General features: G+C 41.2%; 1 protein-coding gene across 10 annotated transcripts in view; it reads right to left on the bottom strand.

Moving 5' to 3' along the window:
- DOCK4 (dedicator of cytokinesis 4) overlaps positions 1–15895 on the bottom strand; it is a 456170-nt gene that overhangs the window by 180142 nt on the left and 260133 nt on the right. For all 10 annotated transcript variants that reach the window (XM_021079277.1, XM_021079281.1, XM_021079279.1 and 7 more), the window contains one exon: positions 5783–5908. In XM_021079277.1, the coding sequence (XP_020934936.1) occupies positions 5783–5908 (126 nt within the window). The remainder of the gene's footprint in view (positions 1–5782; positions 5909–15895) is intronic.

Raw genomic sequence — 15895 nt, 5'->3', positions numbered from 1 at the left:
AAAGTCTAAGTGTTTTTGGTGAACTTGGATTGTGAGGATGATGGTGATGGCAGGATAGTAGATAGTAGCGGATACACAGGTAGTTGGCCAAGTGCTCTAAGTAGAATATCTTATTAAATCCTCACATGACTTTATAAAAATCCCTATTGTTTCCATTTTTCCATTAGGTGAGGAAAGCAAAGTACAGAGATTAAGAGACATGTCCAATGTACTATTGGTATCTCTGCTTTCCCCAGGAAAATGTAATTCAACGGGATGAGACCAACCATCCAATCAGCTGATGCAATTCAGCCTTTGTTTTCAAAAGATGCGGGGAAGGTATTACTCCTGCTCACACTGGTCAGACCAGTCATGGAGCACTGATTTCATTTCTAGGACAGAGACACACAGAAACGCTGTCATCCAGACCATGAATAAAAGTAGAGAAGAGACCCATCAAAGGAGAGATGAGGCAGAGAAGAGACTTAACTGAATTTTAAAATGTTGAGGTTACAAGCAGAAAAACTCAATCCACTGGATAGAAGGTAGACAGAAATCCACCCAACATGAAAGAGGGCCCTTTGAGAGACAATGAGAGATGTGACGTGATCCTGGTCATTACGAACATTCAAGTATAAGCCAGAAAACCACCCTCAGGGACCCGAGGAGGAAATTAATGCCCTGGACACATGGCTGAGCTGGATGGCCCTTCCTGTCTGTGGCAGGCAGACAAATGACAACCCCTTACCTCCCCAAAGATGTCCAGGTCCTGATCCTGGGAACCTGTGACCGTACCTGGCACAAGGGACTTGGCCCTCGGGATTAAGATACTAATCTTGAGATAAGGAGATCTTCTTAGATTATCAGGGTGGGCTCAATATAATTACAAAGGTCCTTACAGGGAGGCAGAAGGGTCAGGGTCAGAGAAGGGGATATGATGAGAGAAGCAGAGGCTGGATGGCATAGGGCCGTGAGCCAAGGAGTATAGATGGTCTCTACAAGCTGGAAAAGGCAAGGAAATGGATTCTCCTTTAGACCCATCAGAAGAAATTCAGCCCTGCTGTCATGCTGACAGGTTGGCCCAGTAAGACCTGTGCCAACTTCTTATCTCCAGGACTGTAAAGGAATTCATGTGCATTGCCATGATTTTGTTAGAGCAGCCACAGGAAACTAATACATATAACATGCTACCCACACCCAGCTTCTATTACTTCAGAAAACCTTCAAGGTGAGGTGGCATGAGGGTGAGGGGTAAGGGATAGGGGCAAGATTCACAGGTAACTGGAAATCAAAGCAGACCACAGTCAGGGAAAATTTACCCATGGATGAAAAATTAACCTTGGATTTCACACACAAAGTACACTTCAGTAAATCATATCTGTTGTTCTCATTTTTGCTTTGCTTTATTTTTAAAGAGTTCTCTGAGATACTGAACTTTTGAGGGGTAGCTTTTAATTGTTTTTTATGGCTATCTAGCAAGCAACGCAAATGATATAACAGCAGCCACAAAGGGCTTTCCAGACAGTAGAACATAGAGAGAGGAGCGGGAATGAGGTCCCATCACATGCTAGGACAAGGCACAGATTTCTGGTAGTGTCAGGTGGGGAAGTCCTACATCTTTGGGTGGTGGTGCAGGCAAGCTTCATAATTTGGGGTCATGAGCATCTCCCCTGATGTGATCAGAGACTGGGATCCAACCTCAGGGTGGAAAGAAGTGTGGGAAACCTTAACCTCCCTCTCTCTTTGGTCACCATGGCAAACACTGGTTCCAAGACCACCAGCCCTCGGCAGCATGATCAAGGGCTTCAGATGTAAGCCGAGTAGTTGCGTCTATACGATGTGGAGACCCAGTGACTTGGTCTAGGGGATGGAGAGCTTTGGTTAGATTTAGGATATGTTTTAGGGAGGACCAAATCAAGCAAGTTCCCACCTTCTTTCTTCAAAAGAAGGATTATTTGAGTCAATTCCACCTGTTAATGTACATGTCTCTAGCAGTAAGTGGCAAAAATAATTATATCTATGTATATACACACATTTAAAGAAAGACTATATATCTTCTTAAATGGAAGGCAAACATTTCTATAACATTTTTTTCACCCTAGCCTTGCAAATCATTATCTAATCAACTTTGACCCAACAGAAATCTGACTCTACTGCCTAAAGACCAAAGAAAAAGGAGGCTTACACTGGAGACACTTGTAAAATAAACTTAAATAAATTTTGAAATCACTATCACAGCTACTATTGCTGGCAACCATTTGAAACACAAGCTGTTAACCATGTTCAGCCTGAGCCTCTAGCCTCTAAATTCCAGTCCTTTCCCCACCCCCCAATCAGTCCTCCACTTTTCCTCAATTCCTTTTAGGACGAGGAACCTCAAAGATGTACTAAAAGTGAATGCACTGGAATGTCCTATTTAGGGGTTCCCTAGCAAAGAGTGAGAGTTTAACTGGCTGATGTGTGAGAACAAGAGTCTGGGAGACAGGGCAAAGGCCGGGAAGATAAAACAGGGAGACCACGATGACTGTCGAGAGAGAATCAGAAACTCAGACTAGAATGGATCCTCGGGGGCTGGGGGCGGGAGGCACAGCCTGACTTCTCATGACCTTCCCGACACATCAGCCAGCTTTATTCCAAAATGTCTGGTGGATGGAAACTACGTCCTTCCTGACACTCAGGATCAGCTCAAGCTGTGCTCTGCACAGTCTGTTAAGACACTTAGAGCCTGGCTGTCCAATACCATAACCACTGCCACATGTGGCAACTGAGTCCTTGAAATGTGTCTTGGCTGCAGAGAGACGTGCTGTAAACGTGTAATAGTTACCAGCCTTCAAAGGCTTAGGTTGATAGCATAAAAGAACTCATTACCAATTCTGTATATGAATCACCACCTCAAATGATGTTTGGGATGCACTGGGTTAAAGACAATGTATTGTTAAAAAACGTATTTCACCGCTTTCTTCCTGCTTTTTCAAAAAGTGGTTACCAGAAAAGTTAGAATTACATTTGCGGCTCGCTTATATTTCTATTGGAGAGCACTGGTTGAAATATTTTCCTTGCCCTCCCTCTCATGGTCTCAGAGACCAGACCATGGAATTTTCTGTAGAGTTATTTGGTGTGTAGGTGGCAGGGATGGAATTTCACAGAAGGTAACTTTTTCTCTTTGGAAATTAGGCACCCTAAGAAACAAAGTGCTGAATGACTGACCCTTATCGACAGAAGGGCCCGGAGGACTTCCTGACCACTCAGTAGCACAGGGGCAGGTGGCCGCCTTACACCAGCTGGCATTCCAGAGACTAGCCCATGTAAAAACCAGACCACGAGCAGGAGCTCTGTGTCCATGTTTTCCTCATTCCAAAAAGCGTTTGGCACGGATGACACTCTGTGACCCTCGAGAAGAGTTTTGTCTATGTTCCCATCAGGGTCAGGACCGCAGCTAATTCATTCTGCAGGGAGGTAGTGACTATACTGATGGAGGTATAAACACGTGCCTCACCGCATCCTGCCCTCTATCAGAACACAAATTAACTCTGAAGGACAAATCTAGAAAAAGAAAAGAAAAGAAACCCATCACGCTGGCAGACTGCAACACTGGGATGAGAAATGCTGTCCACATACATTTTCTCATTGAAAACTCAGCTCAAGTTTTCATCAGGGCCACCAGCGAGCATTAATTGACAAGTCAAAATTCTGAAAATAAGAAAGGAAAACAAAACAGTGACGGTTATGTTTGCCAATGTAAAACATCCCATTGAGTTTTAAAGTTGCTTTCGGCTGTTGAAGTAAACACACACATTCCTGCTTTCTCCAACTAATTTTTCTTTCTCTTTTAGGGCTGCACCTGCAGCATCTGGAGGTTCCCAGGCTAGGGGTCCAATCAAAGCTATAGCCACCAGCCTTCGCCAGAGCCACAGCAACGGGGGATCTGAGCTGTGCCTGCGACCTCCACCACAGCTCACGGCAATGCCAGATTCTTAACCCTGAGACAGGCCAGGGATCGAACCTGCGTCCTCATGGATGCTAGTTGGGTTCGTTAACCACTGAGCCACGACGGGAGCTTGTCCAACTAATTTGAATGACTCAGAAACTGAAGAAGAAAAATGAGGGAAGATGAAGAAGAAAGCGCTTTCAAAACTCTCCTGCAGTTGCAGGTGCTGCAGACCTGTGTCTGGAAGTCCCTGGTCAGCATGAACCCCGACATCGTAACATAGGCCAGCAAAGCGACAGAGGCGCATCTTATTCCACAGAAAGTTCATTTCCATCATTAAGGCCAGACAAGGGCTGCTGAGCACAGCCCAGCCCAGACAATTACTCAGCCAGTGAAGTGTCATGTTGCTTCATATTTTTCCATTTCTCAATGATACTGCTCAGAGACCAAGCTGAGGAATTCTTTGAGCAGCTGGCTGCATTCTGTTCTAAAATATGTTTTGTATATTAGATTTACCCATCAATTTGCTTCCCAGTGGGATGAAAACTTTTTTCTTTTTTGTTCAAGAGGAAATACCAGCTATTTATAGCAACTGAAGGAAATAATGAAGGGTTGCAAGTGCCCCTGAATAACATGCCACCAAGTAAACAGTCCTATAAACAGTCATTTTCCACAATGGTAACAGGAGATGCCTGGGCAGATGGGGTCCCTAAGCTGGGTCAGGTCATCTCAGGAAACGTTCCAGGCTGTTCGCTTAGCCTTTCTTGCATGAATGGATTTCTATCAGGAGAGAAAATGCTGCGACAGAAAATGCTGGTCAGTTTCTGCATCACGTTAGGTCTTTATGGACAACAGTCCATCTCAGCCGTGCCAGGGGCCTTGTCAGATGCAATTTCCGTTGCTTGCTTTTTTACACATGGGATTTAAACGGTGCTCTAAAGGCTCTTGTTTCTGAAAATACCGTCAACACTTTGAGACTAGTTGGCCTTTCTATTTTCTTCTTGGTTGTGGAGGGTGGGATATAGAGTACTGAGAAACACTATAACTTGGCATTTCCCTTGACGGCGTGCATTTGCTCCGCTCTACCGTCTCCACTCAGCAACAAACTCTTTTTTGGAGTCCCTTTCGGGTACTCATATAGATCTGATTTACATAGACAAATAGAAGTAAGAATACCTATGACCTTTGCATATAGCTGCTTACTTACATACATATATACATATCTGTGGTGGACAAATCCTCCAAGAAAAGCAAACCATTGCTTAATAACTGTTCTTGTCAAAACCTGTAAGGATTTCCCCTAAGTGAGTTCAATAACACGTTCCACCAGAGGGCAAACTATTTTCCGGCTTCTACTTCAGTTTTCTTTCATATTATGATCACAATGAAATGCAATCACAGACCCTGCAAGTTAGCCACCGCAATGCAATCAAAATGTAAAGATTTTTCACTTCATATTTTTTTTTTCCTTTTAGGTCCGCACCTGCGGCGTATAGAAGTTCCCAGGCTAAGGGTCAAATCAGAGCTGCAGCTGCCAGCCTACACCACAGCTACAGCAACACAGGATCTGAGCCGCATCCCCGTCCTACACCACAGCTCATGGCAAAGCCAGATGCTTAACCCACTGAGTGAGGCCAGGGATTGAACCCTCATCCTCATGGATAACTAGTGGGGTTTGTTACCACAAAGCCACAACAGGAACGCCTTTTAAAAAATAAAGATATTTTTTAAAAAAGAATGAATATACCTCATTTCATTCTTTGGCATGGCCCACTGGAACTCGTCGAGGTTGACAATGTGACAAATTTCTCGAGTGTCACAAAAAGACAAAAGAGCCATACTTATAGCCATACTGGGTCATCCTTAGTCACTTACCAGGCATGATGATATTAGAAAAACCCAACTTCCTGGTGATGGATACTCCATGAGAAAACACTGATGAGTACTCCCTTCTGATCTGTTCAATGTCTCCGTGCAAGAGTTGTAGGGAAACTGCTAAACCTAAAATAAATCAGAGACCAGAGTTAAAAATACTAGGGCAGAAAGAGCATGAACAGACACTGAAATTGCTTCAACCAGCTGCAATCGATGGTATCATTGTTTCAAAGACAAAAATCAACAGAATCTCTAAGATGAATATTTAGATAACACTTCTCCAACTTGACTACCTGAGTTTTCCCACTTATAAGAAGGTTCCTAGGAACTGGAAAAAACAAAAACAAAAAACCTGAACAGAACACTAAGAAGAGCATGTCTGGCTTCTATCCCCAAACCCCCTTCTCTAGGTGCCATACTCAACAGAAATATTGCTGCATCAACTCCATTTCAGGAACAGACAGTGGCCATCTAGCCCTAGCAGACACTGATCTCAAAATGAGAGTTATAATTTTTTTAAAAAATGCTATAAGGCCTGCGAATGAGTATTTATCAAATATCATAAAGATAAACACCAATCAAAGTCATATAATAATCCAAAGACCTTAAGGACATTCATAGCGATTTTTAAAAATTTTAGGTAACAATGGTGATTACAATGAAACAAAGATTATATTCTTAATATAATACACAGTAGAAAGTCATAATCCCATTCTTTACGGAATTTAGCAGGATGCAGGCTACTTTGAAAAACAAAAGGGAATTTACTCAGTAAAAGAGTAAAATTATCTTTTTTTGTTTTATCCCAATCATAGTGACATTACCACAGTGGCAGATATAAGACAAGTGACACTTTTTTCATATCTTATTTTCCCAACTTTCAGGCAAGAACTATAGAAAAGAAAGTAATGTCCTATCTTTTTTCATGGGTTTGTGTTATTTCCAATTTGCTACTTCTCTTTCAGCCTTTTAATTTCCTGTTCCTTTTTTCTTCTATTATTTTAAAATAAGAAAGACAAAAAAAAAAAATCCCTCATGCACATTAATGATAGAAAATGAAACCAGTCAAAGGTGACTTTTTTTTTGGCCACACCTACAGCATGCAGAAGTTCCCAGGCCAGGGATCAAACCTGAGCCAAAGCAGTGACACATCTGATCCTTGACCTGTGGAGCCACACAGGAACTCCAAAGGCGACTTATTTTTAAAAGTCCTTTCAGTCATCACTAACCTGAACTCTATTTTTTTTTCCGGCTTTTTAAGGCCACACCTGAAGCATATGGAGGTTCCCAGGCTAGGGGGTCAAATCAGAGCTACAGCTGCTGGCCTACACCACAGCCACAGCAACGCAGGATCTGAGCTGCATCTGTAACCTACACCACAGCTCACACCAACGCCAGATCCTTAACCCACTGAGTGAGACCAGGGACTGAACCCACAACCTCATGGTTCCTAGTTGGATTCATTTCCACTTCGCCACAAAAGGAACTCTGACCTGAACTCAATTTTAAAATAAATTTGGGGGCTCCCTGGTGGCCTACCATTTAAGGATCCAGTGTTGTCACCGCTGTGGTGCGGGTTTGATCCCTGGCCTGGGAACATCCACATGTTGTGAATCCAGCCAAAAAAAAAAAAAAAAAAAAAAGAGAGAGGAGGTTGGAGTCCAGAGGACGATAAATCTGTAGCCCAAAGGTCCTCCATTTACATCATTACATATCACCCTTTCCATGCAATAACGTACATACTATTGTGCAAGCTGTCATTTCTAATTCCCAGCTCTCAGTACTACTATGGGCAAACACAGATCCTAAGCACACCCACAACCATGCTGGGATGAGGCGGACATGCAAAACAGTTGGCATTTATCTCGATTAGGGTCTGCCTTTCACTCTCCTTCAGTGACGTGAAGAAACAACCATAAGAGCAGAGCTTTATTGGTTGGTTTGCTTGCTTTTCAAGAGACTGATTAAAACATCAGAAAGATGTGTTCTCTGAAAAAAGCACTAAGCTCAGAGAGAAGATAGAGCCTTTCCTGGGGTTCAAACCTGACCTAGATGAGGCACACCCAAGGGGCAAGGACACAGGAATGAAGCACAGGGTTGTGACCGCATCCCTGTGTCCTCACGATTCCTGGTGTGCAGACCTGCTAGAGGGCTGGTGTCAGAGAGATGTTGTGAGAATTAGATTAAATCTGGCAGGCACGTGGGAACTTTAATTCAATCTTCATCCTATTTTTACTTAACTATCCTTTAGCTCCCTCCACACCCCACCACAGGAGTTGGGTGATGGAAGGCGAGAAACAGAGGAGAGTCTGCTCTCCAAAGGCACATGGATGAAGCAGGGGAGAAAGAGCGCTCTGGATGGTTCGATGGAGACAATTTCAACGTGGTCCTATTGGTTCCTTTTAAAACCTAGAGTCCACAGCCAGCGAACGAAGACAAACTCACATGTTATAATCCATCTGTCCCAGCAGCTATTTCTTCCTGACTCATGCTCCTCCGCTACCCCCACCTCATTACTGGTGCTTCTGTTCGCCTCCTACTTCTGTCCTTTGCCTTCAAAACACTCACCCACACCATCGCCATCACCAGGAGCTGATATTTGTAGACTAGCAGTGTGTGCCAGCCGTGGTGCATAAGTCCTTCCTGCTGCGGAGAACTGTTCCGATTCTGGGTACTACAAGCAATGCTTTCACACAGAGAATTAGGGGCACCAAACCAAATTCTTGAGGCCCCGTGATGTTTTCAAAGTGCAGATCATTTTACCAGAACATCTCAGAAAAGGATCTGATGAGGCACTAGCAACGTTATGTGTTATGTACAAAGAAGGAAGAGAAGAGAACTAAACCGTAATGAAAAACAAAGCGATCACGCTGTTCGAGGTAGAGGCTGGAGGAGGAAAAGTGATCAGGAGTCTTGCTGGACCCTATAAGAACCACAATTCATTTAACCGTCAGTGATTTTTTTTTTTTTTCCCCAGTATAAGTTAATACAGGGATAAGATACTGAAAAAAGGCATTCAGTCAGAGACAAGGGGAATGCAAACAAAAATGAAAGATAGGAAATAGAGAAAAAAATGCTTCAGGGAAACACGGCGATACAAGCATGAGCAGAGAAATGCATCAATGTTCTCAAGATAGTAAGAGCCATAGGGAGGAGACACTACAAGATAGAGGGGATCCAAGTAGAAGAAAATTAGAAAGGAGCCAGCTAGCGGGTAAGGGAAGGCCACGAGGGGGGGGGAGACAAAAACAGGGAGAAAAGGAAAATTGGGCATTTAAGAGTTAAATGCACCCTAAAATTTGTTTGGAAGATATAGTAGTTTTTAATCTGCAGGTTTAGAAAGATATAGATGAAAGCTCCAGGCATAATGGCTGCATTTGTCCAGCCAACTGATACTAATTTGGGGGAGAGGGGAAGTTACGGTCATTTTGAGGTGACTTAATTTCTCCAGAAAGAAGAACTTGGAGAGATTCAAACCTGGAAAGGTCAACTGGGCCAAGCGCTTGGGTCTTCCCAAATCAACTAACTGCCATAAAAACACACAACACTTTACAAAGAAACATGAAAGAGTGGGTGTACTTTCAGGAAGACAAAGAAACACAATATACCGGTGAATCAACAGGGACCAGCCCACCAAGAGCTATTATAATACTATCTAATTTTCAACGAGGCAAACTCCTGAGCCTATTTTTACAGTGGTTCTTAATTATCATGACTACAATGAACAGGTTGGATAAATGACTCACTAGACAATAAGACATAATGTGCTAACACAAAGAAACTACTCTGCACTACAAAGAGAGACTTTTCAAATATTCACCCTTTCCAATGACTTAAGGATTAGTCCTATGCTTTCAAGAGTATAATTTATGACAGAGACTATGTTCACAGAGCAGTATTTTTTTTCCCCATTCTCTTTCTTGTCAGACAACTTCACTGTCTTTGCTTATCTGCTACCTCTAGAGGCAGAGCAACTTCTAAAACTTTATCTGCACACCTGAACTTACTCCTGCCACAATTCAAACTGTCCACATTGGGCAAGGCAGTAGCTTCCAGCTTTTGAGAAAGGTAGAAGATGAGATATAAGGATGTATAATCCAATAATGAAAGTAGCACACACGTAAGTAGAACATGAAGTGGTATGGGTTAGGTGCATGGTAGGAATTTTTTTTTTAGGGGTGCACCTGTGGTATATGGAAATTCCCAGGCTAGGGGCTGGATTGGATGTCAGTTGCAGGTCTTCGCCACAGGCACAGCAACACCTGATCTGAGCCATATCTGCAACTTAAACAGCAGCTTGTGGCAATGCCAGTTCCTTAACCCGCTGAGTGAGGCCAGGGATCAAACCCACATCCTCATGGACACCTGTCAGGTTCTTAACCCATTGAGCCACAACAAGAACTCCCATGAAAGAATATTAAAATAAGGAAACATGACCTATTGAGAGAATCTGAAAGTTCAGAGATTTCTTTTTTTAAACAGGGATTTATGACAACCAATAAGATAAAACTAGGTTGGATTTTTAATTTCACAAAATAGATCAATAACGTTTCACAATCAATGTTTTTCTGGCCCTTCAAATAGATACAAAAAAAATGAGATAGTTAAGAAAGAAATGTTCCCCTTATTAAAAGAAACAATCATTAAACCACACTTTTCTAATCAGTCTAGATTGTTTAATGCCCAATTATAAAGATTTGATACCTAATTTTAAACAGATGCCTAGTCATGAATTCATCTATAGAGTCTGTCACAAAACATATTTTTCATGATTAAACTCAGCTTATGGAGTAATACTACAGGAAAGAAAGGCTTGGCATTTGTTAAACCAAATGTGGTCGATTATTTGGTGGCTCTCATTTCTTATGAATTGAAGCTAACTCACTCTACAAGACGATTCCTTTTAAATTCATGGAATTCTGCACTTTTACATAAAAAGTAGCAAGCATGGCATGATTTATAAGTAGCAGGCAAAATTAATTTTAGACTAGATCAGCCATTTTGCCACCAATGAACCAAGTAACACGTAGCTGCAAATGTACAGTGATGCAAAAATGGAAAATAGTGACAAATAGATTTGATAAATACATGCTGTGATTAAGTGTGCAATTTAAGAAGTTTATCACACAGTCTCATGACCCTGACTCAATATTAACTTCTCTATGCTCGGGTTTCCATATCTGTAAAATAAAGAGTAATGATACCAACTCCATAAAATAAAGGAAGTGCTCAAACATGTTAGCAGCTGCTATACAACTACCACCACCACTGCTATTAATGATACCACACCATTCTTTCTCTTTCCAGCTGTGCTCATTTGGTATTTAAGCAGTCCACTAATTGCCTTGAGACGACTTCTTCTTGAAAATAATTTTAGAAATTCTGTATAGTTCTTTCCAACCGCTAGAAGCTAAGCACCAAGAGGACGAAGATTTGGACTTATTCTCTTACGTGCTGTATTACTAGTGTCTTGAATAATGCAGACATACAGTTTTTTTTTTTTTTTTTTGATGCAGGAATGTGAAAACTCTCCTTGCTCATTTTTTCACGATATTTTCTTTTTCATTATCAACCTATTCTTCTACCTTTTACTTAAGTCTTTTCCTGAGAGTGTGTTATCTAAACATTTTGGGAGACACAGCTGAGGGAATATACAACTGATGCTTAGAAGTGAGTCCTCTAATACTGGGCTTGAAAGAGCTACTCTCTGTGTTCAAGAGGTGACAAGGGTACATTTCAGTGAAACAGAAATGCCAAGGTTAACCTGTTGAATTTAAATTAACTCAGTAGTTTGGAAAAATCCATAGCTATGAAATCCAATGTAAGTAACTGGTCTCAGTCGAGTGGCCTGAAAAAACGTTTATGCATAATGCCACTTTCACACCTACGGGACCCGAGATTGCTATGGAAAAAGCAACACCTATTGAAGATACAAATAAAATAACAAGAACAATAATCAATCATGAAATAATAGGCAATGAGGGCGAGTGAGCAGATATAACGAAGTATGTGTTGGGAGTTCCCTGGTGGCTCAGCAGTTTAAGGATCCAGCATTGTCACTGCAGCTGTTTGGGTTGCTGTTGTGCGAGGGTTGATCCCAGGCCAGGAAACTTCTGCATGCCACAGGTGCAGCCAAAAAAAAAAAAAAAAAAAAAAAATACATAAATGAAACTTAAGTCCCCAAGTGTTAGGTCCCCCTTCCCTTTGGGGGCACCCAAATGAGTGTTGCCCCTCTGGTTTGCAGCTCCCTCTTCATTGTCAGCAGGATGTCCCTTCCTTTCTTCGGAGCTTAGTTTACTACTTCTTACCAGGTCTGGGTTGTTATGTGATTGTAGAGGAAGGGGAGGTTAGAAGAGGCAGTCTACATATTTCAAAACCATTTTAAAATCCTTGAAATAACTACTGTTTTCCATAACACAAGCAGTCCATGAAGAACAAAGAGTGTGCCTTCAGTGAACAATTAAGTTGTAACTGTAAATGGGCAATTAATTAACCAAGCAAAAATGTACTCTGTGTAGTATGTAAGAACTATCAATCTCACCAATATTTAATTCAAAGACTGTACTTTGCTCCAAAAATTTTATAAATGTGCCAAATTAAAGCATAAAATAAAATCACAATATTGATTAAATAAGGTACCTGAGAAGTGTAAAAAGTACTTAATACTATACAATTACATTTTTCTTTTTAATTCTCCTGAGTGTCTATACAAGCACAGAAGAAAAATGATAAATTTTAAAATACATGTTCTAAAAATAAATGTGCCAAAAACATGTGAGCTAAGAATAGATGTGCTAGTAATGCAGAAGTATTTTCACAAGCGGGGTATTCGAAGGTCACATTACAAACCAAAACTGTTAAGAAACAAATCCCTGAAGTGACCTATGGGGGGAGGAAAGGAAGAATATACTTGGCATATATCTATTAATCCCTACTCGTTTAATTGCCTCCATTAGAATTTTCATGAATTTGGAGTTCCCGTCGTGGCGCAGTGGTTAACGAATCTGACTAAGAACGATGAGGTTGTGGGTTCGATTCCTGCCTTGCTCAGTGGGTTAAGGATCCGGCGTTGCCATGAGCTGTGGAGTACGTTGCAGACGCGGCTCGGATCCCGCATTGCTGTGGCTCTGGAGTAGGCCGGCGGCTACAGCTCCGATTGGATCCCTAGCCTGGGAACCTCCATATGCCGTGGGAGCAACCCAAGAAATGGCAAAAGACTAAAAAAAAAAAAAAAAGAATTTTCATGAAGTTTGATGACTAAACTGAAATAGTCTTTTCATTCCATGTTCAGCATTTTAATATATCCACATTAAGAAAAAGTCCAAAAGACTGCTTCACTTACTTTTTCCCTCAGTATCAAATAAAGAGCTCTGAATTAGGCTCTTGATCTCAAGTCAGGATATTCTAACACTTAAGGAAACATTTCAGCAAATGAGACTAAATGAACAAGATTATATATATTTGGAAGAAAATCGTATATAACATGCCACCAATCTAAATAAACAAACAAAGACAGGGAATGGTTTGTTTAGCAAAGAAGGTTTTTTGTTGTTTATTTTTTTGTTTGTTTTTGTTAAAGCTGGCACAGGGAGAGGACTCAACATACAACAGGAAGTATGACCAAAGACAGAAACACATGGAATTGGTAAAAAATGTTTTGCCCTGTTGTTCTTTTTTTTTTTTTTTTTTTTCATTTTAGGGCCGCACCCATGGCATATGGAAGTTCCTAGGCTAGGGGTCAAATTGGAGCTGCAGTTGCTGGCCTAGACCACAGCCACAGCAACACAGGATCCGAGTTGTGTCTGTGACCTACACCACAGCTCACAGCAATGCTGAATCCTTAACCCACTGAGCAAGGCCAGGGATTGAACCCGAGTCCTCATGAATACTAGTTGGGTTTGTTACCACTGAGCCACAACGAGGACTCCTGCCCTGCTGTTCTTTTGTTGCTGTTTTTGTTTGTTTGTTTGTTTTTCTCTTTTTAAACCACTGGGGTCTTCTGATTCCTAGTAAAATTACTGAAGGTTGTATCTTGAGTTTGGTTTCTAACTGTCAAAAAGCATGGACTTCTGGGGTATGTTCATTTATAGTATCACAACACTATGTGGCGACTCATACCACAATCAAAAGAGGGTAGACTGGGTTGACAGCAGAATGTAGGGAGAGACAGGAAAGGGCAGCCGGGCCCCATCTTGGAAGATTTCAAGCCCTAATTTATATATTCAAGCCTTACTGTTAGACTCTTAAATGCTTTCATGTTTCTCATATATATAAGAAATAATATGAAGAACATCTCCTACATTTTGGAATATGTCTTGAAAATAGTGCCTTAGAAATGAGGTTATTAGGGGAGATTAAGACCTCTTTTAAGAATTTTGCCACATTAACAAAATCAAAAGCAGCTAGGATGGTCATTTTGGAATAAAAATTAACACCATGTAGAAGCCACAATGGGAACTTTTTTTCCCCTACAAACACTATTTCTTAACAGTCCTGCATGCTGTGTCTATGTTTGAAAGGTAGGAGGGGTAGGGGGCTAAACCAACAACCCAATTGAAAAATGGGCAGAAGACCTGAATAGACATTTTTCCAAATAAGATATACACATGGCCAAAAGACACAGGAAAAAATGCTCAACATCACTAATTATAGAGAAATGCAAATCAAAACTACAACGAAGTACCACCTTACACCGGTCAGAACAGCCATCATTAACAAGTCAGGAAATAACAAATGCTGGAGAGAGTATGGAGAAAAGGGTACCTTCCTACACTGTTGGTGGGAATGTAAGCTGGTACAACCACTGTGGAAAATAGTATGGAGGTACCTCAGAAAACTTAATATAGACTAACATATGACCTAGCAATCCCACTCCCAGGCATATTTCCAGACAAAACTATCACTGAAAAAGATACATGCATCCTATCATGCATGTAGTGGAATACTACTCAGCCATAAAAAAGAACAAAATAATGTCATTTTGCAGCAACACAGATGGAACTAGAGATCCTCATACTAAGTGAAGTAAGTCAGAAAGAGAAAGACAAATGCCATATGCTATCACTTATACAGGGAATCTAATATATGGCACAAATGAACCTATCTACAGAAAAGAAACAGACTCATGGGCATGGAGAACAGACTTGTGGTTGCCAAGTGGGAGGGCGAGGGAGTGGGAGGGACTGGGAGTTTGGGGTTGGTAGATGCTAACTATTGCATTCGGAGTGGACAGGCAATGAGATCCTGCTGTATAGCAGAGGGAACTACATCCAGTCACTTGTGATGGACATGATGGAGGATAATATAAGAAAAAGAATGTATATATATATATATTTTTTTCACATTCTTGTGAATATAAGAATTTGCAAAGTGACTGGGTCACTTTGCTGTACAGCAAAAATTGACAGAACATTGTGAATCAACTGTAATTTTAAAAAATATTTTAAAAAAGAAAGATAGGGGACGAAGGGTAAAACCTAATTGCTAGGACTTCTACACTTGAACCACAAATTATTAACAGAGTGAGATTTCAGCAAAACTTCCTAAAGATGATATTATTATATTTTTCATAAATTCATCTTCAATAAAATCTACTCATTTCTGAAATCCTCAGACTTCATTATTATCAGAGGAGGGATTTTTACTTCTCTTCCCTTCTATGTGCTTGATTTATCAGATTGCTCATCTGAGTTTTGCTTTGGGTACTAGAATATTCTACGCTGTGTCTTTAAGGTAAGGTAACTGACTTTTAAAATAAAACTCTAGAAGCATACATAACTTCCAGGGGTACATCCTGGCTGAAGCAAGCAGTAAAACCTTGAAAGGATCAGGCCAGGCGTTTATAACTGAGAGGTCAGATGCAGGGTCTCAGGGCTTCTGGAACAGAGGAGAGAAAGGAAGCCAAATGTCTAGTAGGAGTGGTGTCAAGTGAGACAACACTGCTGGAAAATGAGTCAACTGAGCAAAACACAGAGACACTGGGAAGAGATGAGAGTGCAGAAATGGGCTAGGTTAGATGAAGAAATAAAATGGGAGCCGTGATAGAATTATAGGCCTTCTGAAAGGTAGGCTCATTACACAATGCAGGGCGCTAGCAGCTCAGAGCCTCCACCC

This window comes from Sus scrofa, chromosome 18 (genome assembly GCF_000003025.6).
Source record: "Sus scrofa isolate TJ Tabasco breed Duroc chromosome 18, Sscrofa11.1, whole genome shotgun sequence".
Classification (NCBI taxonomy): domain Eukaryota; kingdom Metazoa; phylum Chordata; class Mammalia; order Artiodactyla; family Suidae; genus Sus; species Sus scrofa.
Note: the sequence above shows the minus strand (reverse complement) of the source record. Positions and strands in the feature narration are given on the sequence as shown.